Source organism: Ostrea edulis, chromosome 1 (genome assembly GCF_947568905.1).
Source record: "Ostrea edulis chromosome 1, xbOstEdul1.1, whole genome shotgun sequence".
NCBI lineage: Eukaryota > Metazoa > Mollusca > Bivalvia > Ostreida > Ostreidae > Ostrea > Ostrea edulis.
The window spans coordinates 29,088,917-29,115,818 of record NC_079164.1 but is presented as its reverse complement, the minus strand read 5'-3'; the positions used below and the strand labels follow the sequence as shown (position 1 = coordinate 29,115,818).

Here is a 26,902-nt window from a genome sequence, read left to right as displayed (position 1 = left end):
TATGTATACATAGCGTTTTTGGATTTATCGATGTGTAAATTCTCGTTTAGATTTATCTTTGTCCAATCAAAACAATTGTAATAAATAACATTGGAATTATTAAAGTTTGACTGGCAGTTAACATCCAGCTAACACTATATAAATGAAAGAATTAATGACAAGTTAAAGTTAACTAACCTTCGTGCAACTGGGTACTGGAGGTTATAAAACTTTTTAAAGCATGTTTTCATGCTCAACTCCAAATTGTACTCGCACTCAAAAGTGAAGGTTATAAAACTTTTATAAACTTGTTCTCATATTCAAATGGAGTACATGCTTAAGATTTTTCGAGTATGCTTCGGAGCTTGCTCAGAGTTGTACTCAAAACGAAGGTGGCTGAGTTTGAGTATGGTAAAAGTTTTATCACCTCCAGGTCAGGTTGTTGAACTTTGTCAAATTTGGGGAAATACTTTACACAGGAACTCTTGGTTTGTTTATCTACCTCCTGTCACAGTTTTGAGCTTAGCCCCTTTATTCATACGATGCAAAGAAAGTATGTCATGGCCTGATGATGGCTGATACTACCTAAAGTAGTTCTATAAATTATGGCTTGAGAAAAACACCCTATGTAAGCATTTTCACGGTGTACCGTTTGTGGTACTCTTTTTATTCCTCTCTCTCTCTCTCTCTCTCTCTCTCTCTCTCTCTCTCTCTTGCATTATGTCGACATTTATTTATAACAATGACACTTGGTCTATTATAAGGAAATACTTTATGTTAGAAATACACTTCAATCTCCTTTGATTGTAACTTGATCTTAAATTGGTTTAAAGAATTCTTCAAACTGAAAACAGTAGAAATTAAATTAGCATAATCGTAGCCCTCATCGATGAACAAGTGAATTTTAATCCTACAATATATTTCACTGCGGATCACTTGACAGATTTTAAATTCGAGGCTTTGCTGAAAATAGTAAAGGCAATTTGTCAATAGGTATGTTGAACACTGGCGCGGAACGTCAATGCTTTAACCGGAATCAAAACAAATACCATGTGCCTGTAGCGCGTCCATAGAAACTCGCAGAACGAGGCTCCGCGAGATCGGACTAAATAATCAACGGTGCACTCATACTTATAAATCATGGACAGATAAATAGATAGACTTTTACTGGAAAATGCTGTAGAGGATCTGTACAGTTTTGTTCTTTTGAAGGTAAATTTTGGTATATGTATATTTATTTCTTTATCGTTATTGTGTACAAGTTTTGTTAAGCTCTCCGTGTATTTGCCTAAACCTGTAGTACTGTTTAAATCTCTCGCTGATAAGGGTGATAAAATTTAGTAGTTTCACACTCGAAATGAAAATTGAACACAATGATTTAAGTGTTTTTGGCTGTCTATTGGCGATTTACTGCCTGTATGATCCCTTAAGGCTCCGAAAAACCTGTATAAACGGGTGCTTCAGAGGAAAGCGGGCATTGTGTTTACTTTTGGGCATTATTCCAGAGACTTCGACAAGTATGGGAGAATTTATTACAAATCCTTCCTTGATTTATATTTAAGACGTCTCTCTATAATCCAAGGATAAATCATGAAATACCAGAGACATTAAAAAATGTTTTGAACTCGATTGCCACTAGCACCTTTCCGATATTTCGTAACGCTCCCCAAGGTAAAACAGAAAGGGCGTAAGATTTTCAACAAAACTTCTGCAAAAGTATATATTTATGTAGATCAATAGGGGAATAAATTAAATTAAACCCCAAAACGTTTAGATCATTTGAATTTAAACATTCTTTGCTATTATGTACTTGGAAACTGCAAATTGGAGTGGATCATATTTTTGAATAGTGAATTACGTGGTTCCATTTAGGACTCGAAATATCTTGCATGTAAAATAGTACAATCCCTAAAGATTTTGTTCACTCATGGATATTTATAGCAATATGTTAAAATATTAAGATTCAGGGCACCCAGGGATCAATGGCAGAACTCAATGGATCAAATAGTAAAAATGTATCTATATAAATTTGTTAGAATCTTCATTTACTTCTAAACATAAGTTCAAACATTAGATGTGTAGTGAAAGTGAACTTAAAACTCTACCAAAAATTGTGAAACCCGTGTTCAGGCCACAGTCACTTGTTTCTGTAAATCTATATACTGCTATTATTAGTATACAGACTTCATAACTTATTTACAGAAACAAGTACCTGTGATTCAGGCCCCAGGGAGGGATATCGCAGTTATGTACTAAATCTTGAAATATCTTGCTTAATTCTGAACATTTAATACATAAACTTGGTACATTGTTGTAATGAGCAATAAGACTTTGGATAAAAATAAAAATCATAGCTCCTTGGTCAGAGTTACCAGCCTGAGGGTGGAGCACAGTGACTGAAATTTCAAAATACTCTTTTTGATGATCTAGCTCACGCTTGACCTGAATATTGTTTATCAGACTGTATGATCTTGAGTCAAGTTGATCTGTCCATCATGAAGGTCATTGGTGAATAATGTTGTATTTGTTGCAGTTCATAACATAAAATTTGCCCAACTCTCTATTTTGTATTGCTTATATAAGTTATGAGATTGATTACTGTTTGTTATCTTCACCTTTCATTAAAATGCAAAAACATTACTTATAACGGGTAGGGTGTGTGTGCCATGACACTGAACCAAAGAAGACAAACAACACCCCCCCCCCCCCTCCCGTTTTACCGTTTTAAATACTAGTATTTGTATTAGTGATGGAGAAACATCCTCTTTGATCTATTTGTTGAATACAGAAATTACTACTGAGGACATCCGGAGATACACCCTAATTGTTAGCAAGTCTTTGTTGTGTGATACTTGGGTGACATGGCCTTTTGTTCAAATTTCAATTATATTAAAAAGCTCATATGTACTGTCTCGTGATTAGCAGACAGTCAGACAACCAAGCATCTACATAAAATACTTCCAAGTCCAAATAAACTGATGTCTTTATTGACAAGGACGAATATGTGAGATGGCATGTGGTAAAAGACTACAAAGAAAGATAAAAACTAATAAGAAAATGTGCTAACTATTACAGACGAGCTAATTATTATATAGCGTACGAATTAACTAACTTTGACAATGACTGTTATGGTGTTCCATAGAAAATTATTTTGAACAGCAACCTATTCTATCTCAAATTCTATTATTAACATGAAATCATATTCTTATAGCTTACTTTACATCATTTTATCGAAGAGAAAGAAAACAATGCAAATTTCATATAATATTCAACTACATATAGACAAGTTATTGTCCTAGACATAGTGATGACAACAATGGCGTATCATACTTCGAGAACACGAGGTTAGAGAAAACCACAAATATCTATCATTATTGTTGAAAGCTGCAACTATGCATTAAACATCAAATAAAGTAGATGTAAAAGAATAAATTTACAAAGGCAATCAATTACTTACACTGTAATTTCCCTTAAACTTCCAAAAATTCCACAGGTAAACAATGTTTCAGCCACATGGCTTCTAGCATTTATTTTGATAACTCGTACCTTAAAAATTCGTACGAAGGACAGTACATCATAGGCGTCTTATTAAAAATTTTCAGTTTTTAAATTAAATTTCCAGAATTAAAGCAGAGTACATCTAGATCTACCGAGATTTTAAAACAAAATGTTAAAGGTGTAGTGCAGTGTAACATCAATTTACTTCAAAAATTTATTTGAAAGAAAACCAGCTCTACTGACTCGTAATTGCTTTCAAATATTAAAAAAAAAAAACTATTTATATAAGTGTGGACATTTCTATGCAAAGGATATCATTTTAATGACTATTTTTGCTTCTTGGATGGAAATAATTGCATCTATAATTATTTCTTGTTTCATGCACAGATCATGTAAATCATTTACATTTGTAAAGATTTCACGGATTTTTATACTCATTAAGGGCATTGTTGGAAATGATCGATTCTGCAGATTCTGTCAGTATACGGTCCTGTCAGGATCTGACTGGCTTGATTCTGTTCTAGTCTACTTTCCATCTCTTTGTAGTGTGCAATTAGTATAAACAAGTAAATCTGGAACAAAACACCACCAATCAATCTCCTAGACTTCCAGTAAATGAAAAGTATTTTAACAATGCCCAAGTACTTTTATCTTCCAGTTAAGGACATAGGCGGCGTTTCTGACATTTTTTCTAAATTATTTTTTCTTCTCCTTGATATGAAGAGTTTTTGAATGATTTCCGAGGTTGAAATTTTATACTGCATTAAGTATGTCGGACTTGGTTAACTTCGTGGTTCGACCCCCTGTCTAGTGGTAATGTAAAGGTCCCGTGTTCGATCCCCGATTATTTCAAAGACTTTTCTCTGCTTCTTTGCCACAGTAATATCCATTTATTCAACTTATCAGTACATAAGAGCTGATTTTACAGTTTTACTTTCAACAACTAGAGGGTCTATCAATTGATTGTATATTGTTTAATGTCCCTCCCGAGAATTTTTCACTCATATGGAGACTTCACCAATGCCGGTGAAGGGCTGCAAAATTTAGGCCTATGCCCGGCGCTTACGACCATTGAGTAGAGAGGGATCTTTATCGACTATCAAAATATGCTAACTCTAAAACAGAAATGGTAATGCACCCCAATGTATTATGTAGCAACGAGATAGAACGCAAGTGAATTGTACGTGAAATGTAACAAAAACTGATATATCAGAAATGTCGCGTATTATCTTAATGAAAAGTACACCAACAATGCCCGGATGTCCAAGAAATGGAGTGATTTTTCAGATATTTTCATTTTCTAGATAACACCAAATGTCTTGAATGACCAATATCGGTTTTCCGGTAAGAGCATAAAAATCACTGAAAAACAGAAAGCAAATTGAAAAAGAAGACTTATCCTTTTTGTATACGAGGTTCGAGTTTTATATCAGAACGAAGTGTTTCACACAAAGAAATTTTAATTTAAACAGGTGAATAAGCAAAACTCTCTTATTGACCATTTAAAATCAACACAATCAAAATGATAAAAGTTAAAAATATAACGAAAAATCGAAGACTTAGATTTAAGGTTTTAGCACAATCAGTTTGTCCTTTAGAAATTCATTAATCTTGTGGGATTAATTTATCGGTCTTATTTATTTAGCCACATGTTAAATTTTCACTGGAGATAAATGTATGTATTTTAATATATATAGAAGTATTCGAAATTGGCTTTAGATCGCGGCATTGTTTGGAAATTGAAATGGCCAACAACCATGCCTGGAAAATCTGTTCGGTAATGTATTTTACAATGTCTTTAACAATTATTTAAAAAGTTATGTATATATACCGAATGTGTTGAAGGCGAAATGGTCATACAACAAGTTATTTAGAAGTGCCTTTCATGCGAAAGCAACTCTTATCAAATTCTCCAATCACAAGAAATATGTGTTTTTTCTCCAGTCTTGTGAAAACGCTGCTCTCTGGTTCACGTAAGAATTATATTCTATCTTTAGAAGAGTGTACCTTTTTATGTTAGATAAGAAGGCGTAATACATCGTCATAATGGCCGACTTCCTTTTGAAATTTGAATGAAAAATATAAATATCTGCCATACGTGTATAATTGTGTAGCTCAGTAGGTTGGCATGTCGACTGCTGATTAAAGTGTTATGTGGGTTCTAGTCTTGCAAGGGTGTGATTTACTAAATACGAAAACTGCATTTTTAACTATATGATGTAAATCTGACTCCTTTCAATTTGGAAATGTTATTGCACATACCCTCCACTTTCCATCCAGATCAGAATTTAGTGGGGTGTTAGTCATCCTTGTTTCCAGTTTTCGTTTTCCTGTCATTTGCCTGAAACTCGAGGGAGTCCGAGAGCAAACTTCCAAACTCGACCTCGATAAACCAATTTACGAGGGTTCTCTAGAGGCTCCCGGAGATTACGAAAGGGGATGTTCTCGTGGACCGCCACAAATTAGGTTAGATGCAAACGATTGGAGTTTTGTCACCAAATAATACGGAACTAAACCAGTGTTTGTGTAGTAAACAGTTTAAAATGTACTTAAATATAGTTAATGGATTAGAATAGTAAATCGGTAATTATAATGGAGAAGCTGGCTTTAAACATGTCGCTATTTGTTCTGGATTCTGATATAGCACCCGGAAGAAGAAAAACGAGATGATTCAGATTATGAAAAGTCAATGAACTATATACATGTATTTCATACCGAAAGTTAAATGCATTATGTGCTTGTGGGTGTTGAAAATCAATGCGAGTATTTAAAGTTTCCACGTGTATCTAACTTGTATTCGTTGACAAATTGGAATATATCAATATAAAATTAACAAGTCCAGTACAAACATTGCTCATTAATTGATTTGCAATATGTATATAATAAAACATGAAATATATAGATAATATCTGGTATCCAAGCGCAGTGTACCAATGGCAGAATATGTAAAGTGTTCTCTGCAATACCGACGTTTCTGGTGACCGCGCTATTTATCCATAGATCAATATAAAATATATACACAAACGCTAACTGATTCAACAAAGGACTAGAGCATACCCAGTGAGATCGATAACGCCTGAAAAGTGGGTCTACTGATCTTAAAGGATTTCACGATCATTCACACCTGATGCGACTTGGTGGTAGTGAGGGGGGTGGGTGGGGGGGGGGGGGGGATCGACGTCTATAACATAACTAGGCTTTTTGAAAGGGAGGAGAGGAAAGGAACGTTCTATAAGCGATGTAAACGAGCCTGGTTTGTGATATTCTGTGGTCTCCATTGGGGTTCATACGTTGTCTCGGCTAGTCAATACGTGGTCTCTGTTAGAGTCAATGCGTGGTCTCCGTTGTCTCTGCTAGATCAGTCATTACGTAGTCACCGCTAGAATCATTACGTGGTCTCTGCTAGAGTCATTACGTAGTCACCGCTAGGGTGGATATATGTGGTCTTCGTTAGAGTCGTCACGTGGTCGGTTACGTGGTCGGTGTAGAGATCTATTATTGATTCTCATTGTTGTCTTTTGACAAATAAGACTTATAAAAGATCTAATTGACCGTTCTATATTGGACTGAAATATATGAATGCTTATTGATAAAAGGCGAGGAACGAAACAATTGAAAAAGCATTTAGAATTTTAACAATTGTTTTTGGTATAAGATTTTAAAAAAATTTTTTTTTTAGCAATTTCTTTTTTCGACACATAGAACATCAATCTCTTCCCAGAGTTATCGTTCCCGCTACGCTTGTGTTGTGCTGTAGGCTTGCGTATTACGCCCTCTGGTGAGAGATTGATAGAACATTACGCCACGTCTAAAAGCTTTGTCCGTCAGCGTTTGTCAAATGATTCTATTGTGACGTCTTTTCCATTATGACGTCACGTATATTATTCGCCAAAGAGACACCATCAGCACCACTATATTGAGTTTCGGTTCACCATACAGTGGACGGCAAATTCATCTCAAGACCCATTTGATGGTAACTTTGAACTTAATCAATTTAAGGTAGAATTAACCAATGTATTTATTTTATGGGCTATATACTGTTATCTGCAACGCGTTGCGTATACGTTTTGGGGTACTAAAATCCCGAGTACATTACGATACCAAAATATACATCGGGTTGACAGACGTATCCTCTATATAAAAGATTAAACTGACAAGAAATTTTTTCTATGAATTGGGCATTATCATGTTATTTGATTCGCAGATCTTGAATATACAGTTTATTCCGTAATTTAAGTGAACTTAAACGGGGCTTGGTTTCTTTGGGGGGGGGGGGGGGTCAAGCTAAATAAGTTTATTACACGGAATAAAGCCTTTCTCTATAACTCACGCGTTGATTTTCATAAATCGGTGGTTTTACTGTGGAGCGTTGCATGCAACGCGTGAGATATAAAGAAGTGAATGACCCCCCCCCCCCCCCCCCCCAAGAAACCAAGCCCCGTTTTCTCTGATATGGTACCCCCAAGAAAACCCTCTTCCCAGGGAAACTTCCCATTTATGTACATTTTATATTGATTTCTAACAGAGGAAATAAGAATCGTCAACCTATATATACTCCTGTTATTTGCAACGCTCTACGAGAAAATTGGTCATTTTACTGTGGAGCGTTGCCTGCAACGTCTTGATGTTAGATGCTATAATAGCATGATGGTGATATTTTAATTTCGTAAATAATATCTATTATAATTAGGGCACATGTTTTGTTAAAATGTTGATATACATGTAGACATGCATATATGAAAGAGAAACAAATGAATTCAAAGAGAAATGGTAAAACAGAATAAGCCGCATGAAGCATGCGATATTGTTCATAAATCTCTCTATATTCTATGCAATTTCTTTGATATTCATAGAAAATTTTTCTTGTCAGTTTAATCTCTTATAGAGAATACGGACCCGATGTATATTTTGGTATCGTAATATATACTCGGGATTTTATTACCCTAAAACGTATACGCAACGCGTTGCAGATAACAGTATATAGCCATTTTATGTTTTGATACACTAGTGTAGTCGTTGAAAATTCTCAAAATTAAAATACATTCTAACTAAATGAGAGAAAACTCTTGCAAGTGAATATTATGTATTCAACAAACATGTTGGCATACAGTCACATGAAGTGGGATATTACAAAAAAGTGTATCGATAATTTGTCAAAATTAGAAGTTTATACATGTTCTCCGCTGCTTCTCTGTAGAAATACTGAGCTGTAGAAATAGACCGAGTCCTGTGTATAATTATCTGTACAAATAGACAGGGTCCCGTATATAATTATCTGTACAAATAGACAGGGTCCCGTGTATGATTATCTGTACAATTAGACAGGGTCCTGTGTATAATTATCTGTACAAATAGACAGGGTCCTGTGTATAATTATCTGTACAAATAGACAGGGTCCCGTATATAATTATCTGTACAAATAGACAGGGTCCCGTATATAATTATCTGTACAAATAGACAGGGTCCCGTGTATAATTATCTGTACAAATAGACAGGGTCCTGTGTATAATTATCTGTACAAATAGACAGGGTCCCGTATATAATTATCTGTACAAATAGACAGGGTCCCGTATATAATTATCTGTACAAATAGACAGGGTCCCGTGTATAATTATCTGTACAAATAGACAGGGTCCTGTGTATAATTATCTGTACAAATAGACAGGGTCCCGTATATAATTATCTGTACAAAAAGACAGGACCCCGTGTATAATTATCTGTACAAATAGACAGGATCCCGTGTATAATTATCTGTACAAATAGACAGTGTCCCGTATATAATTATCTGTACAAATAGACCGAGTCCCGTATATAATTATCTGTACAAATAGACAGGGTCCCGTGTTTGATTATCTATACAAATAGACAGGGTCCCGTGTATAATTATCTGTAGAATCTGGAAAATTATCTGTACAAATAGACAGGGTCCTGTGTATAATTATCTGTACAAATAGACAGGGTCCCATGTATAATTACCTCTACAAATAGACAGGGTCCTGTGTATAATTATCTGTACAAATAGACATAGTCCCGTGTATAATTATCTGTACAAAAAGACAGGATCCCGTGTATAATTATCTGTACAAATAGACAGGGTCCTGTGTATAATTATCTGTACAAATAGACATAGTCCCGTGTATAATTATCTGTACAAAAAGACAGGATCCCGTGTATAATTATCTGTACAAATAGACAGGATCCCGTGTATAATTATCTGTACAAATAGACAGGGTCCTGTGTATACAGTAATTATCCGTAGAATCTGGAAAATTATCTGTACAAATAGACAGGGTCCCGTGTATAATTATCGTACAAATAGACAGGGTCCCCGTGTATAATTATCTGTACAAATAGACAGGGTCCCGTGTATAATTATCTGTAGAATCTGGAAAATTATCTGTACAAATAGACAGGGTCCCGTGTATAATTATCGTACAAATAGACAAGGTCCCGTGTATAATTATCTGTACAAATATACAGGGTCCCGTGTATGATTATCTGTACCATTAGACAGGGTACTGTGTATAATTGTCTGTACAAATAGACAGGGTCCCGTGTATAATTATCTGTACAAATAGACAGGGTCCTGTGTATAATTATCTGTACAAATAGACAGGGTCCTGTGTATAATTATCTGTACAAATAGACAGGGTCCCGTATATAATTATCTGTACAAATAGACAGGGTCCTGTGTATAATTATCTGTACAAATAGACAGGGTCCTGTGTATGATTATCTGTAGAATCTGGAAAATTATCTGTAGAAATAGTCAGGGTCTCCTTTATAGCGAAACAAAATAATGTTATGAAATCAACATGCTGGATTGAGTAGACTAGTAACTGATGAATTTAAGCATATTTTATTATCTATGAAAATAATACGATTAGGCAGCTGGGAGCGCCTAAATATAAGCCTTTTCCCGTGGTACAAGGTCACTATATGTACATATTATATACACACTTAGTTACAATAATTAAGGTAATAGAGATATTAAGAAGGTATACAGTTAGTGCATGTTTACATATACATGTGTAACAGATCAGTAGTAAGCGACAGAACGACTATACACGTATTTTCGAACTTTTAAAGGCTGTTTCACTTCTAGTAGTTTTTACGGTGTAATTTCCCAGAAGATTTTAAACTTTAAATACATGTATGTAAATATAATTATGCAATTTTTCTTCTTCTGTTAATTGAGGTCTGTCATCAGTTTTAGGACAAAAGCTTCTGCCATTAAATGTTCAGTCGCCAGGATGATTATTACTTTTATTTACCATGGTTTACGTTGACGATGCGTTCTGCTTGTCTTTAAATCTTTTATCAAGGTCCTTTCATACCCATAAATACACAGGCACCCAGGCCTGGTTTACACAGTAAATAACTTTGTAACCGGGGGTTTTCCGATTCAAATTTTCACAGCGATGTATAAAACGTGTTGTATTGAATTTTAACTTTTCTTCAGAGAGTTTCATGCGACGCTGTTAAACAAATTTGTAGTGAGAGACAAACATGCCATCAATATTCGTATTGCTCAAAATTATCCGACTTTTTGATGTACGCTGCAATCGAGGTTTTCATTAGAGAAGAAACCAATCAACTATATCTAGGTGTATGGCCCTTTTCTATATCTATTGAGAAAATATTGATAAAAGATATTTGCCTTTTTTGATATACTCTGCAGTCGAGTTTTTAATTAGAGAAAAAACCAATCAACTCTCTGAGTTTATGGTCTTTTTCTAAATGAGTTGAGAAGATATTGATCTTTCCTTTAATCTTAAAGATATGTCCATTTGAGAGTTGGATTATTGTCACCTTTACAACCTCGTACCTCAGGGTAAAACTTGCTGATGGAAAAAAAAGACTCTAATGTGTGTATATAATTAATCACGACCGCGGTATCTAATATGGATGCTTAGGGACAGTGGGCAAACAAAATAATGAATTGATTTATCGATATCCTGATTCCATTTCCAGTACCACGTGAATTGTTTTTGTTCTGAGTTTAATGATTCTTCCCATTTTATCCTATCGTACATATCGTAGTATACAACCTTTCGCCGCCCTATCACCCGCTCCTCTGATGGTACGAATGTCGATCCTAGCGTTTCCATCCACACACTGATTACAATAGATTGTCCATTGATTTCGATGAACGAGATTGGTTGTCAGGTGCTTACGACTGCACGGGTAAGCCAAACCTTACTAAAATAGGTTTTTCTCTGATCTATGACAATATAACATTTGTGATGGGTTTTGAGTAAAATAATTTCATTACCGGTACTTTCCTTTAGATCTCAGATAAATGACGGCTTACGAATTAAATCGGCATATGTTTTCTAGAATCAATTTTAGTCTCCAAAGCACTTAATAATCCAGCCAAACCTTGATATATTTGTTTGCCGTTAATCATTTATTGAATCAGATAATTATGTACTATTTCAATATTATGTGGGAAAATCGGTATCTTATATAATTACTAGCTGCTTAATGATCTAGAAAAATATCAGGTTGGCGAGATAAAAAGACAAAAAATCAGAGAACAATTTGTTATCGGAAATCCGTATTTGGTAAGCCGTAAAATTCCAGGGTTTTAATGTCTAATTTGGATCGATATTTTCGCCCTTGTTCCCGTGCTTCCGTCCTGCGTGTTGGCCATGTTTTCGTGGTTACAGGCACTGAGACTAAGTAAAAGCCGCACCTTCAACTACATCCCTTCGCTTTCTCCCGAACAGAAGGATCTGACAGCCCCTGTCGTAGCGGTTTTGAAATGGGACAGTTTTGTTTGACAATCTATCAGATATATCCTATTACGTAGCGAATATTTATTAAAAGATCGCTGATAAACTAATTAAAGTAAGACAATGGGGATCTCTGTTTGGGGAATTTATATCAGAAGCGCATTGCGAGCTGTGCCAAATTGATTTGTCGGTAATGTAATGATAATACCGGGTATATCAATACTGCTTACGGCGATGACATAAACCCAAAAGGAGAGTTCAATGTCTAGGGGATTGTGCAGAAATCACAGGGATATTGGATGTTTGCAAGAATTGTGTCTGTTTACCAGCATCTCTAAAAGACATGCTAGTTCAGATGTATGTAGGAATTCTCTCTACACCGTATAACATGTTCAATAGATCTATCATTATCAATATTACACTAACTACCTAACTCATATACTAAATATTCTATACATTACAGATTTTTTTCTCTCTCTCTCTCCAGATTTTCGCTGCCAACCGACATGAAGGAGCAGACGTACGGTTGGTACCCTTCCCAGAAGGATGTCTACAATGACCGCCGCATGGGCGCCCCCAATGCCTACCGTAAGCCTAGATTTTCTTCTCGAAAATTTGTGTGAACATCTCCTACGATTTTAATTTCGGACATTCCAATCTATAGTTGTCACATTTAGGTATTATACGTATGAAATGAATTAATTGTGAAAATTCTTTGGCCGTTGTAAAATACAAAAGAGTAGGCATATGTCGTACCCGGTATATTAGCTGAAATGATGTAGCCCTCTCCGATTTCTTTTTATTCTGACGTTTTTGGAATAACCCCCCCCCCCCCCCTGAAAAACCCAGAGAGGGTTACTTTATTGCAGCTAGTCGTGTAACTGTTGCCATAGACATATATAACATATATATATATATATATATATATATATATATATATATATATATATATATATGTATATTATCTGCTGTTACCATGGCAATTTGTAACCACCAGTTAGAAATCCTACACAAAAATACTTGATCATTTTATTTCACTAATTATCGGAAAATCAGTGACTCTGCGACAGAAGAAAATGTGTAATTGTTCAGAGATTTTTTTTTTTTATTTTTTTTTTTTTTTAACGTTAATTATATGTTGCTACTATTTTCTACCAAATAACATCGAAATTTGTGTGGATGATGATACTCTGACATGCCATCCTATGCTAAAGAACTATGCACATTAACTCTGGATTCCCGCCTACATTTTCAACTCGTATATTTTAAAAAGCTTGGCAATTTTGCAGAGATTTTTTAATGCAAAGTAGAATTTATCCTTTTGATTAGGGGGTAGAAAAATCTGTTCCTGAAATCGGGCTTTAAAACCTCATATATTTTAAAATGCTTAGTGATATAAATAAACCATTTAATTTGTCAAAGATTGAGTAAAAAATGGTTAATCTTCATTTTTCATTGGTTAACCTCATTTGCAATTTATCAAAGAGTTAAAATTTTGGTCTATAAGCATATGTCCCCCACTCCCATTAAACAACAATAGATTTGGTATAAATTTGCTAAATGACAATTTATGATACCTGTGAGAAGGAATTTGTTTCACAGGGGGGGGGGGGGTTAAAAATATTTTTTTCCCCGTTTTCCATTGATTTCTATAGTGAAATACATGATTTTAACCCAAACTCTAGAGTTGCCTCTCGTTTTGCCAAATACGTCTACTTTTATGAAAATTCATATAAATATCTATAATCATTTTAGAATGATAACTTTTAAAAATTGACCAGAAGGTAAGCGGCGAAACAATACCATTGTTCACAGTTTTTTTCCCTTCATATTTACTGTCTTGCCTTTTCATTGTGTATATAATCTATAACTGCAAATTTATGCCGATCAATAGTTTGTTTATTATTTTTTCTACTCATATGTATTGACACGAAAATAAAATACTAAATCATTATAACTTCTGGATAAGGTAGCAGTTGATTTTAAAATGGTATCTTTAGAGAATGTTTGATGGTGTCTGTTACAGAGCTGGAGGCGATGTATAAATACCGAGACAGTCAATACTACACGGCACCCAGACCTCCCACTTCCCGGACCCCTGGGGCCTTTCGACCTTCACCTTCTCCTTCAAAACGTCCTATGTCCACCGCTTCATCAACATCCAGAAGCCTAAAGAAATCTAATCCTTCTCTTCAAGTTCGAGCGAAAAGTGCCCCAATCTACGACTTCAAACCTGTACCAAGGCTTCAGATTCCTACACCCCACCAATGCTGGGCCATGGCTACTGAAGAAACAAACTACACAATTCCCTCGCCCCAGCCGATTGTCTCCCCTGTACCCTATTCCTGGCCCTCCCCACAACCTGTTTCGCCGTCAGTATCCTTCAAGTCGGAAGAGCAGAGCACGTACGATGCACGTAGCGCCAGAATCAGAAGTGCTGTTATAAGGCGCGAAAAACCGACCGCTCCTCAACGTCCGGTCAAATCTGCGGGACCCTCCCGAGAGGCCACACATAGGTCAGGCTCAACTAGTAAAGTCCTGAGGCCAAAGACCCCTTCACCAATGGACTTGGATCATCTGCTGTCAGAAAAAGAAGAGATAGTTCCCACAGAGGAACTGTATGATGAGAACCTCAAAAAGTATGGTTGGAGGATGGAAGTTCATGGAGACCCATACAACCTCAAGTAAGTAATTTCAACCTCAAGTATGTATACAACCTGACAAGTATGTTTATAATTTCTAGTAAGTATACAGACTCGTGTAAGTAAAGAACTTTAGGTATGTATACAACCGTAATGATTCTGTTTGATAACTGGCCACCATGATTTGTTTTATATTTGCTAGTATCTACCCGTTGGTACATACATATTTTAAACGATATACATGTACACTGTATGATAGCATTGTGATTTAACAATGCGTTTTTGAGGATCTTATTCACAACTAAAGGCTCTATAGCTTAACACAACGCAAACAGTTTTGACATCTCTGTGCCACATCATGATGTTTCATTTGCATCTATCATATTGTCTGATATATGTTCTCTACGGAATGTTCTGATTTCATTACACAGACCAACCACCAAAAGGCTACCATATTACGTTCGATGTGACGAGCCAGAAATAGAGGCTGAAGGTCCCCGAGTACACATGGAAAATCTGGAGACCTTCTTCCTGAATACCATTCCTCGCAGACCAGCCACGTTTGCCATACACAAGGAGTGGGTGTCTGAAACAATCCACGCAAAGCGCATGGAACTCCAAAAAAGGGAGGGAATCAAACATCGGTGGAAGAATTTTGCCTTTGTGTATTAACAACTCTTCTTGCTTTAATGTATCAATTTACCTCAATGTATTAGATCACTTTCAATTAAACTACCAATTATATGACAAATTTCATCTCTACATTCTATGGAGAGGTGATTTTTTAACCAAGGAAGAGGAGCATCGTTGATAGGAACGGAACTTTGGAGGCAGATCTATGATCTGGGTGCCGCGAGACTGTCTTTGTTGAAGTTTATTTTCTGGTTATTGATATTTTGTTGTACAATGTTTACTGGATATACAGGGGGAGTGCACAGGGTTCCGTGCTTCAGTCACTGCCGTGCATCATTTCCTTTTGAGCCTGTGATTAAGCGGCTACACTATGTGTAGTGATTGCTGTAGGAATGGTTGAAGTCTTTCATGAAGATCCTAACTCATCCAAACACCGTCCGTACTCTATAAATTTTATTGTTATATATAGCTTTATTATTTCAATTTGCAACCTGATGTGTAAATGTGCGTATAGTTGTATTCATGACATAGATTTTCTCTATTTTGATATATATATGTAATATAGTAATAAAATTATTGTTATTAGGAACATACTCTTCACATGTTTCTTGTCTCACAAAAATCCACACCTCTACAGTATTTGATGAAAAGAAAGCATTGTAATCCATAGTCATTGACTTTGTGTCAAGGTCATTTTTAAAAGGCAACTTATTCTTATGTACTAGTACAGTATGCAAGTACATGTTATAATGATATGTTACAGTTTGTGTACTATCAGGAATTTACGTAGTTGTTTATTGAACGAGCCACAGAATGATACCTGGTTAGTAAATGTCATACCGGGCGAGACGAAGCTGATGTGACGAAATTACCACATGGATGGCAACATACAGATATTTAAAGTCTATAATTATGCAAATCATTTCACCAGTTTTGTTTCTTAACAATGATAATTCATGACATAAGCCATCGTCAGATACCCACGGGTGATCTCGTCTTATGGGTAAAAACGAGGTCACCCGTGGGTATCCGACGATGGACATAAGCTGACTGTGTACTTTTAAAGTTCTAGTGACAGGGTATAAGTATCCTCATGACGTCATAGTAGGTGCTGACACAATCAGATCACACTCGTCCATTTCCGTATTGAATATTTCAAGTGACGGAGTATAAGTAAATCCTTTCCTTCACGTGACTGATGTAAACCAATCATTAGCCAGCATTTCATCATACAACTTAGGGGTGGGGTAAAAACATATACCTCTGTCACAAATCCATCTTATTAAATACCCAGATTTTTTTTTTTTTAGCAGTTTTCCTTCTTCAGTATTTTCTGGCATTGTTTTGGGTTGGGTTTTATTCAGAGTAAAGAAACAAATTAGATCTGTTTGACATGGGGGGGTGGGTACCACTGTTACGACACGTTTGGTCGCCTTGGCACGTTCGGTCGCCCGGCGACGATACTTGTGGCACGAATGGTCGGCGGCGACCAAACGTGTCGAGGCGACCAAACGTGCCGTAACATACCACATCCATGATTAACACTGAACAATTCCAATTGAATTCAGAACGACCTTTACTTGTAATTTGTATGTACTCAAATATTTGTTACATGTCAGTCGATGTAACAAATATTTGAGTATATAGAAATTACTAGTAAAGGTCGTTCTGAATTGTTCAGTGTTAATCATGGATGTGGTACCCATCCTCACATAAACTGTTATGTCAAACAAATCTAATTTCTTTAATTACAAAACTTAATCTTTTTAAAACTTTTAAATATCTGAGTTTCAATCATGAAATTGTTAGATTTCAAAATCACAGGAAATGGTGTCCAACTGATATCAAGAAAGATAGATGGTTACAGTGAGCTTATCTGACAAGCCCAAGTGAGTAATTTAATGTCACCTATGAGTGGAGGACTGTCACCCAAAATTGGGGTTCATGAAAATACCCCTATCAGGAGACACTGAATCTGATAGGCATCTTGCAGCCGGATCTGCTTGGCCTCCGTCTATTATCTTTAGCTCCTTCGGACTTTTTGTTGTTGCGTTTATTTACACAAGGAATTGGACATTTGAGAGTAGGCAATAAGCAACAGCATGCAGTTGGATTTATCAAAGATGGAATTTTGGGGTGCAGTTTATGTTTTGAGAGAAGAGACCGAATTACCATAAATATGAATTTTTTTCCACCTGAAAACTCGAAATACACACACAAAAAAACCCACGATTGTTTTGTAAAATGCGTATATATATATATATATATATATATATATATATATACACACACACACACACTTATTGCCTGATTTTTAACTTTTGAATGGAGGTACAAAATAGGATTTTCAAAGTTATTTTCTCTATGTCAGTGGCACCAATTTTCTTCGGCAAGTATGACAGATTCCAGCCTAAACTTATTAAAATATAATTATTGCTTAATAGCATGACAATGTGCGAGTGTTAGAATCTGTCATACTTACATGTACAAAATGTGACCTGGGTAGATGTTGTGCTCTTGGTTGGTGCAATAATACCATGGATTGACTGAAATCAATGTTCTATTACTGTATAATGCTAAAACCTAGAAACTTCAGAGGGGTGCATGCCTACTGAACCCCCATCAGATCATGAATGCTGATCTGAATCGCAGAAAAATCTCTTAGCCAGACCAAAATGCCATGCTAAAATCAAAGTCTGTGGGTGCTTTGCCTCATGGATCCCCTCTAGGACATTGCTCTGGACCCACGGGATCTTAGAATTTCTGATTCACCCCACTCAAACGTTGTTTTGCTTCTAATGCCAAAAGAGATGTGGATCGAACCAGTTTTCTATTGTAGGACCAGTTTTCTATTATAGGACCAGTTTTCTATTGTAGAACCAGTTTTCTATTGTAGGAAACCCTGTCACAAAGCCAGTTTCAAAAAGTCTGAAGTATCACTGTAGAGTCAATATTTCATTGGAGAAAATCCCACTTTTGAGTCAATATTACTCTGGAGAAAATCCCATTCTAGAGTCAATATTACTCTGGAGGAAATCCCAATCGACGATCAATATTACATTGGAGGAAATTCAACTCTACAGTCAATATTACTCTGGAGTAAATCCCACTCTAGAGTCAGTATTACTCTGGAGAAAATCCCACTCTAGAGTCAGTATTACTCTGGAGGAAATCCCACTCTAGAGTCAGTATTACTCTGGAGGAAACCCCACTCTAGAATCAGTATTACTCTGGAGGAAATCCCACTCTCGAGTCAGTATTACTCTGGAAAAAATCCCACTCTAGAGTCAGTATTACTCTTGAGGAAATCCCACTCATCAGTATTACTTTTGAGGAAATCCCACTCTAGAATCAATATACACTGTACATTAGAGGAAATCTCATTCTTGGTTCTATATTACATTGGAGAATATCCCACTCTTGAGTAAATATTACCTGAGAAAATTCCACTCTAGAGTCCGTATTACTCTGGAGGAAATCCCACTTGACGATCAGCATTACATTGGAGGAAATGCCACTCTAAAGTCAATATTACTCTGGAGAAAATTCCATCTTAGAGTAAATTTTACTTTGGGCTGGTGGTGACCTACTTGCTTGAATTATGTATGATTGATTTTATATTGTTTTATGTCCCTCTCGAGAATATTTCACTCATATGGAGACGTCACCACTGCCGGTGAAGGGCTGCGAAATTTAGGCCTATGCTCGGCGCTTATGGCCTTTGAGCAAGGAGGGATCTTTATCGTGCCACACCTGCTGTGACACGGGGCCTGGGTTTTTGCGGTCTCATCCGAAGGACCGCCCCATTTAGTCGCCTCTTACGACAAGCAAGGGGTACGGAGGACCTATTCTAACCCAGATAGAGATATATCAGATACAGACTACGTAGTGTATATACACCAGGAAGATTCCAGATTATTTAGTAGATTTACTTAAGGTAGTTCAGTCAGTACTGAGCTCGCAATCTGAGCTGGAGATCTAGATTTCATCTCAGGCCTTGACAGAACCAAGTCATTTGAACAGGTAGGGAATGTTACTTCCTCAATCACTGGGCATTAAAAGTGAAATTTGCAGGTTGTTCATTCAAGATCTCAAAAACTCTGATCCCATGTCTTGCTAGATTTCACATGATGGGGAACTTACTGCCAAATAGTTCCCAGCACCTAGCATAGGTCCCAGTTCACCAAATGCTGGTTTTGTCTCTATACAAGTGAAAGATTCTTGAAGAAAATTAGTTGGTTGTATACTTGCATTATTTGACACAGTAATGAACCCCGATTCTTGTGCAGTATCCAACACAATGAACTAATTGCCCCAGTGCAGTATCCAACGCAATAATGAACCAATGGCTCTGGTACAGTATCAAACACAATAAACCAATGACTCTGGTGCAGTATCCAACACAATGAACCAATCACCCCAGTGCAGTATCCAACACAATGAACCAATGACTCTGGTGCAGTATCTAACACAATGAACCAATGACTCCGGTGCAGTATCCAACACAATAATGAACCAATGACTCTGGTGCAGTATCCAACACAATAATGAACCAATGACTGGTATCGAACACAATGAATCAATGACTCTGGTGCAGTATCTAACACAATAATGAACCAATGACTCCGGTGCAGTATCCAACACAATAATGAACCAATGACTCTGGTGCAGTATCTAACACAATAATGAACCAATGACTCTGGTGCAGTATCCAACACAATGAACCAATGACTCTGGTGCAGTATCCAACACAATAATGAACCAATGACTGGTGCAGTATCGAACACAATGAATCAATGACTCTGGTGCAGTATCCAACACAATAATGAACCAATGACTCTGGTGCAGTATCTAACAATGAATCAATGACTCTGGTGCAGTATCTAACAATGAATCAATGACTCTGGTGCAGTATATAACACAATGAACCAATGACTCTGGTGCAGTATCTAACAATGAATCAATGACTCTGGTGCAGCATCTAACACAATGAACCAATGACTCTGGTGCAGTATCTAACACAATAATGAACCAATGACTCCGTTGCAGTATCCAACACAATGAACCAATGACTCTGGTGCAGTATCTAACACAATGAACCAATGACTCTGGTGCAGTATCTAACACAATGAACCAATGACTCTGGTGCAGTATCTAACACAATGAATCAATGACTCTGGTGCAGTATCCAACACAATAATGAACCAATGACTCTGGTGCAGTATCTAACACAATGAACCAATGACTCTGGTGAGTATCCAACACAATAATGAACCAATGACTCCGGTGCAGTATCCAACACAATAAACCAATGACTCTGGTGCAGTATCTAACACAATGAATCAATGACTCTGGTGCAGTATCCAACACAATAATGAACCAATGACTCTGGTGCAGTATCCAACACAATGAACCAATGACTCTGGTGCAGTATCCAGCACAATAATGAACCAATGACTCTGGTGCAGTATCCAACACAATGAACCAATGACTCTGGTGCAGCATCTAACACAATGAACCAATCATCCCAGTGCAGTATCTATAAACAATAATAAACCAATGACTCTGGTGAAGTATCTATAAACAATAACATATAAATGATCTAAAGTAATAATGAACCAATTTATTTCTTTTCTCATATTTAATACATTCAATTTTAATAATCAACAATAACACTGTTAATAAATAATAACAATTTATACAAAATCACAAATCTAACACACAAGTTTCTACAACAGGAAATGAGTGCTTTGTCATTTAATCAACAAATCAATGATCCAGAAAAACACAACAACTGGTCCATGTTGACAGGGTCGCTTTATTGGCAAAATGGAGTTCAACGATGCAAGGTACCATCCAACGTACCCCATACAGAAAGCTGTGGTAGTGGTGATAGAAAATAAACTGTTTATACTGATTAGCAACTTACAGAACAACGCACAGTCAGTTAATCCTGTAGATCTGCTAGTTGGGCATTGTTTTCAAATGTAATACTGTAGATTCCTAGATATACGCGAGGAATTTATTATCACGCATTTCACGAGAGGCATAACTCGCAAAATAAAATTACTTGCTTTTAATTTTCTGTTGCTAAAATACATGCAAGAACTCTTGATTAACAGACGACATGCGACTTCATGTTCACGCAATTTGACGTATCTGAGTCATTTCGCTATATTAAGTACTCGCGTAAAACAAGGAACCTACAGTAAAAACTGTATGAAATATTCTGATAATATAATAATCATTATAATCTGAAACCTTTTCTTTACAAATACTACTGCCATACAGAAGTATGATAAAAAGAAATCATGTACAAACTTCCATTGATTGTTCTTTGTGTATGTGATGGAATTACGTTAATAAGTTCATATTTTTATGAAATAGTCTTTACAGTGTAGCTCTTGAAAAACGTGAAAATTTGAGCCAAATGAGGTTAGTCTCTCTTGACTTCAATCACACATCTAAGTCTGTTTTACAGTCAAATCTATGTAGTACCCTTGCAATAATCATTGTATTAACCAACAATGAACATTTTTTTTTACAACATTACTTTTTTTCTACAATCATTGTATTAACCAACAACGAAATTTTTTTTATATTACTTTTTTTTCTATAATCATTGTATTAACCAACAATGAACTTTTTTTTTTTTTTACAACATAGCTATTTTCCCCCCCTCTTTTCATGGAAATGCCTTTAGATTTATATGTACGAAATGTTTAAAACATTAAAAATAATTTTTTGAAATCCTGTTGTTTAACAGAGAAAACATCTGTAAGTTTAACTGAGACAAGTTAAGATCATACAGCATTACATCATGTTTACAATTACACTTACAGACACTGCAAACAGAATAACAATCCCTGGATAAGCTATTGAGAACTGAATGATGTCTACTTTCTCATTGTATATTTGTGACACAATATGTACTGCACACTAACCCATCAGCTGTGGTTTTATGCTGTATACAGGGTTATTTTCGCCCCGTCTTATATACACTCTTCTACACTTGAAGACAGTTTTGTCCCATTTTAAATTCGCCCTGACACAGTTGTGTTGAGAGATGAGAGAAAACAGTTTTGCCCACTGATGAGAGCGAAAATAAAATGGGGGTGAATATTTCCCTGCATACAGCAAGTCGTTTTCCCCAGTCTTAAATTTGCCTACTGACGAAGGCAAAAATAAAATGGGGATGAGTATCTCCCTGTGTACAGTAAGCTGTCACAGTAATTATCTTCTACCACAGTAACTAATGAACATTCATACTGCCTGTTTATACTGATTCCATTTTGGCATCTAAATCAAACTCATTAGGCAAGAGTATATTTTGATTCTTAGTCATCAACACCACATTAAATGTCCTCACTTCAATTTGAAGCAGAACGAATTTTCCTTACAACTTTAAATCAGATCAGATAAATCACAAAAATTTGTCTCCTGTAAATTCAAAGTATATGAAAAATGTGTGTATATCACATGATTAAAAAATTTGTTTCCAGTGTCCTACAAAAATAACAGGTGTTTGTATCTGTAAACTACAAATACGATGTATATTCAAAACTTTGAAAGTCTGCATGATAATTCAGGTTTTTATCTATAAGAATGTCAACTACAGAGTTCAGGGACCATCAGGAATTATAGAGTCAGCATATTCAAGAAAATAATTATCATAAATAATCTTTCAAATCACAAAAATAACATGCAGGATTACAATGTAATGAACAATTCAGTCAATTTTAGTCCCCCACCCCCCCAAATGCAAATGACCATGAAAAAATTGCATATATTGTAGTTTCCTGCTTTAAACTTTTGACACCATTTGATAATTACCGATAAATCCTCTATTCTTCAAGATGAAAACATAATTTCTGCTGAGAATACACTAGTACAAAGATTCCAACATTTATGCTCACAACACAATCTGAAATTACTTCCTGATATCTAAATATATATCTATCTACACATCAGACACCTCTGTTTTGAATAATATCCTCTCTGTCAACAGTAATATTGGTTTCTAGTATTTTTTTGAATTATCATTTTCATATCTTACAGCAATTGAAAATTAAGGTCTAGTGTACCTTACGGCAAATGTGACTTACAGTCAAAATACAACCAAATAATGAACAGAGTTGTGGAACTTTGATATGAAATTTTGTGGAAATAAATTAAAATGTTCAGTGTTAAATGGACAGTGTTAAAGAATGACTATGACGATATGATTTATTTCAAATAAGAAAAGAAAATAGAATTCTTCTCTCATAATAATACAATTTTATACAGTTACTCAAAATCACTGTAACTACCGGTAATAATTGCACATAATTCAGGACCCTTTAACAAACCTGAAAAGCCATAAAATGACAAAATAACTACTCTGTAATACACTGGGGCGATTATGGCTTGCACACAGTTGGCCCATGATCAATGGTCATTGGTGACAAATCTATATATTGTACAGTAACAACTCACAGCTTCATAATTAACACTAAAGGAATCTGAAATTATCTCCACACTTATTTATTTTCTATCAGTGTCTGAAGCTTGTGAATTAAGTCTCTGGCAATCTTCAGAACTTGCTTCGCTTTATGTCTTTCTGCCATTTCTGAAACAAAGAAAACAGCAAGTTCGAAAACCATAATCTGTAAAGGTCAAGGTCATTCAGCAATTACTGATGAAGAACACATTGATACTCCTTTCCTTCCATACGAATGGAAAAATAAATACACGTGTCAGCAATATGAAGTTAATTACTTGGCCCGATACTGTAAACTAACTTTTATTTGTGTGTGAGAAATTTTCACAAGGTTCATGAGAACCTTGCCATTGCAAATATTTTTCGATGTGAACCAGTCCATTAATGTCTTTTGTATTTGTTTGAGATAAGATGGGTTGCAAAAATTAGTCATCTTGAACCAGATATCACAAGTAAATCACGAAATAAAGTCATCGCAAATAAAAGTTAGTTTACAGTATACTCTATAAGTGGTATTTTCAGCAAGACACAAAAGCGATTTGTCCATGAATTAAGGGTATATATACAGGTGACTCTCGATGGTTCGAACTTCAATCTCTCAAAGTTATCGATCTCTCAAAGTGAAATCATGGTCCAGATTTTTCTCTCTATATAACTAAGCAAATTTACTATCGATCTCAAACGTTCCATCTCTTGAAGTTCTCGATCTCTTGAAGTGAAGTTGGGTCCTGTAAAACATCATTCATTGTTTATCACTCTGGATGTGGTAATAATGTATACCCACAATCACTCAAGCGTATAATTATTTCCACTTGGACCTTACCTGGCATATGTTGTATGCTGGAGAATAGTGTGGTTGTGGTAATTAGGTGTTTTAATACATAGGTGATACAACACCTGTGTGTCTTTGTGGAGGTGGACACTTGATTATGTAATTGTTTAATTGGTCAGTTTTCACCCTACACTTGGGTCTTCTGATGATTAAAATTTGTAAATAATCGGACTATGAATAAAATCTGTTAATTCGTTTGGACCTGACAACAAGAGAGTAAGTTTGAGACAATAATTTAGAGATCTACAGACAGTTTGTTCTTTGTAAAGTTACTCTAAAACATTGTTTTACTCATTTATTAGAATATTTGCTTTGTGTAAAGCGACATAAAATTGTGCTCTGTTTAGTTAGCGACAGTAAAGCTGATTTGTACGCCTATCTTAGCATGAGAAAAGAACAAATACATAAACTTTGAAATCTTTTTATTAATGCAAAATAAGGTTCTTTATTTTGAAATCAAACGAACTTTATCTACCTAGCAAATATGAAGGAAAACGTGTCAAAACGATCCCATGATCTTGCTGGTAAACATTTCTGGTTACTGTAAAGTCCGACCTTCAATTTCCGAATTTCGATCTCTCATAGGTCCCTTGAACTTTGAGTTATCGAGAGTCACTTGTACTTAGCGAAAGCTAATTCTAACGACTTTATAATTCCAAAAAAGATAGCTATAACCTCTGATATGGAATAATTTTTCAATATTCAATTTTAAGTTACCCCAACACTGTTGCTAATAATGCCAAAATTAAATCCTCACTAAAATTTCTACTTATACGGTATCAATGGGTTAAACTATGTAGATCAGGCTTCAATAAAATCTTTATCTTAGTCTACAGGCTTCTTGTCAACTTTTAAAATTTTGAATTTTGAAGAGGATATTTTCTTGTCAGAACCCTTGCCTTCAATTAAGCTGTTGAATGAATTTCAAATTTAAACATGAATGTATGACGTCCTTCATAATTTCACTTTGTCCCCGAGTTAAATACCTTACTCAGCAAATTCAGACTGGCAATGATTTTTTTGTGTTTTATCTACAGGTACAAAATCACTGAATTTAATACCATTAGTAATACAAGCAATCCAGAACAAACCATTGAAAAACTTGATGATGTCAGTGAAGTCCATGTTGTTGTCTAAGATGATGTCTCTGTAAAACTCCACCAAAGCCAGTGCTATAAATAGCACAAAGTGGGGGGAACTTATGTACTTCGCAGCCCAGATGGTCTCCCACACCGAGAACACATCCTCATACAACAGTTCTAGAAAAAAGAATGGATAATGACTGTATGTATCATAATACAGTATAACACATAATGACTGCATGTATCGTAATACAGGGTGGTATAACACATAATGATTGCATGTATCGTAATACAGGGTGGTATAACACATAATGACTGCATGTATCGTAATACAGTATAACACATAATGACTGCATGTATCGTAATACAGGCTGGTATAACACATAATGACTGCATGTATCATAATACAGGGTGGTATAACACATAATGACTGCATGTATCGTAATACAGGGTGGTATAACACATAATGACTGCATGTATCGTAATACAGGGTGGTATAACACATAATGACTGCATGTATCGTAATACAGGGTGGTATAACACATAATGACTGCATGTATCGTAATACAGGCTGGTATAACACATAATGACTGCATGTATCGTAATACAGGGTGGTATAACACATAATGACTGCATGTATCGTAATACAGGCTGGTATAACACATAATGACTGCATGTATTGTAATACAGTATAACACATAATGACTGCATGTATCGTAATACAGTATAACACATAATGACTGCATGTATCGTAATACAGGGTGGTATAAACGTCAGAATCACAAGCACACAATGACTGCATGTATCATTAATACATGTATAGAAAGAAACATATTGAAGTGCAAGTTTGTTGGAAAGCTTCCAAGAGATTTCCACATCTTTTGATCTCTACTGTAGGTTCTCTCTAGACCAGGGGATTATAATTTGTACTAATCTTCACCTATACTACCGGTACATGTACCTATGCATTGATATCAGTTGCACACACTGCATAGTCTTGTTGTTAAGATTTTCAACAT

The 26,902-nt window shown here is 35.7% G+C and overlaps 2 protein-coding genes and 1 long non-coding RNA gene across 12 annotated transcripts in view; 1 reads left to right on the top strand and 2 right to left on the bottom strand.

Annotated features, from left to right (window-relative positions):
* The first annotated feature begins 1,032 nt into the window (after positions 1 to 1,032).
* LOC125663921 (uncharacterized) lies at positions 1,033 to 16,079 on the top strand. 5 transcript variants are annotated; one of them, XM_056162741.1, is made up of 5 exons: positions 1,037 to 2,883; positions 3,560 to 5,254; positions 12,703 to 12,803; positions 14,242 to 14,899; positions 15,289 to 16,079. In XM_056162741.1, exons 2-5 carry the CDS (start codon positions 5,235 to 5,237, stop codon positions 15,527 to 15,529), a joined length of 1,020 nt encoding a protein of 339 aa, XP_056018716.1. In that variant the 5' UTR covers positions 1,037 to 2,883; positions 3,560 to 5,234; the 3' UTR covers positions 15,530 to 16,079. The 5 variants fall into 5 exon arrangements, with proteins under 5 accessions (XP_056018777.1, XP_056018716.1, XP_056018848.1 ...); XM_056162802.1 differs by lacking the exon at positions 3,560 to 5,254 and having other exon boundaries at positions 1,033 to 1,191; XM_056162873.1 differs by lacking the exons at positions 1,037 to 2,883; positions 3,560 to 5,254 and adding an exon at positions 6,697 to 7,450.
* LOC130054196 (uncharacterized) lies at positions 2,951 to 3,539 on the bottom strand. The gene is made up of 2 exons (XR_008802479.1): positions 3,437 to 3,539; positions 2,951 to 3,006 (listed from the first exon to the last, which is right to left on the bottom strand). It is a non-coding gene; the product is annotated as an uncharacterized LOC130054196 (long non-coding RNA).
* Positions 16,080 to 21,112: 5,033 nt separating the features above from the next.
* The window catches only part of LOC125663919 (small G protein signaling modulator 1-like), a 64,295-nt gene continuing 58,505 nt past the window's right edge, over positions 21,113 to 26,902 (bottom strand). For all 6 annotated transcript variants that reach the window (XM_056162272.1, XM_048896356.2, XM_056162322.1 and 3 more), the window contains exons 23-24: positions 25,893 to 26,060; positions 21,113 to 24,098 (exon numbers count right to left, since the gene is read on the bottom strand). In XM_056162272.1, coding sequence (XP_056018247.1) covers positions 24,010 to 24,098; positions 25,893 to 26,060 — 257 coding nt within the window. In that variant the 3' untranslated portion in view covers positions 21,113 to 24,009. The remainder of the gene's footprint in view (positions 24,099 to 25,892; positions 26,061 to 26,902) is intronic.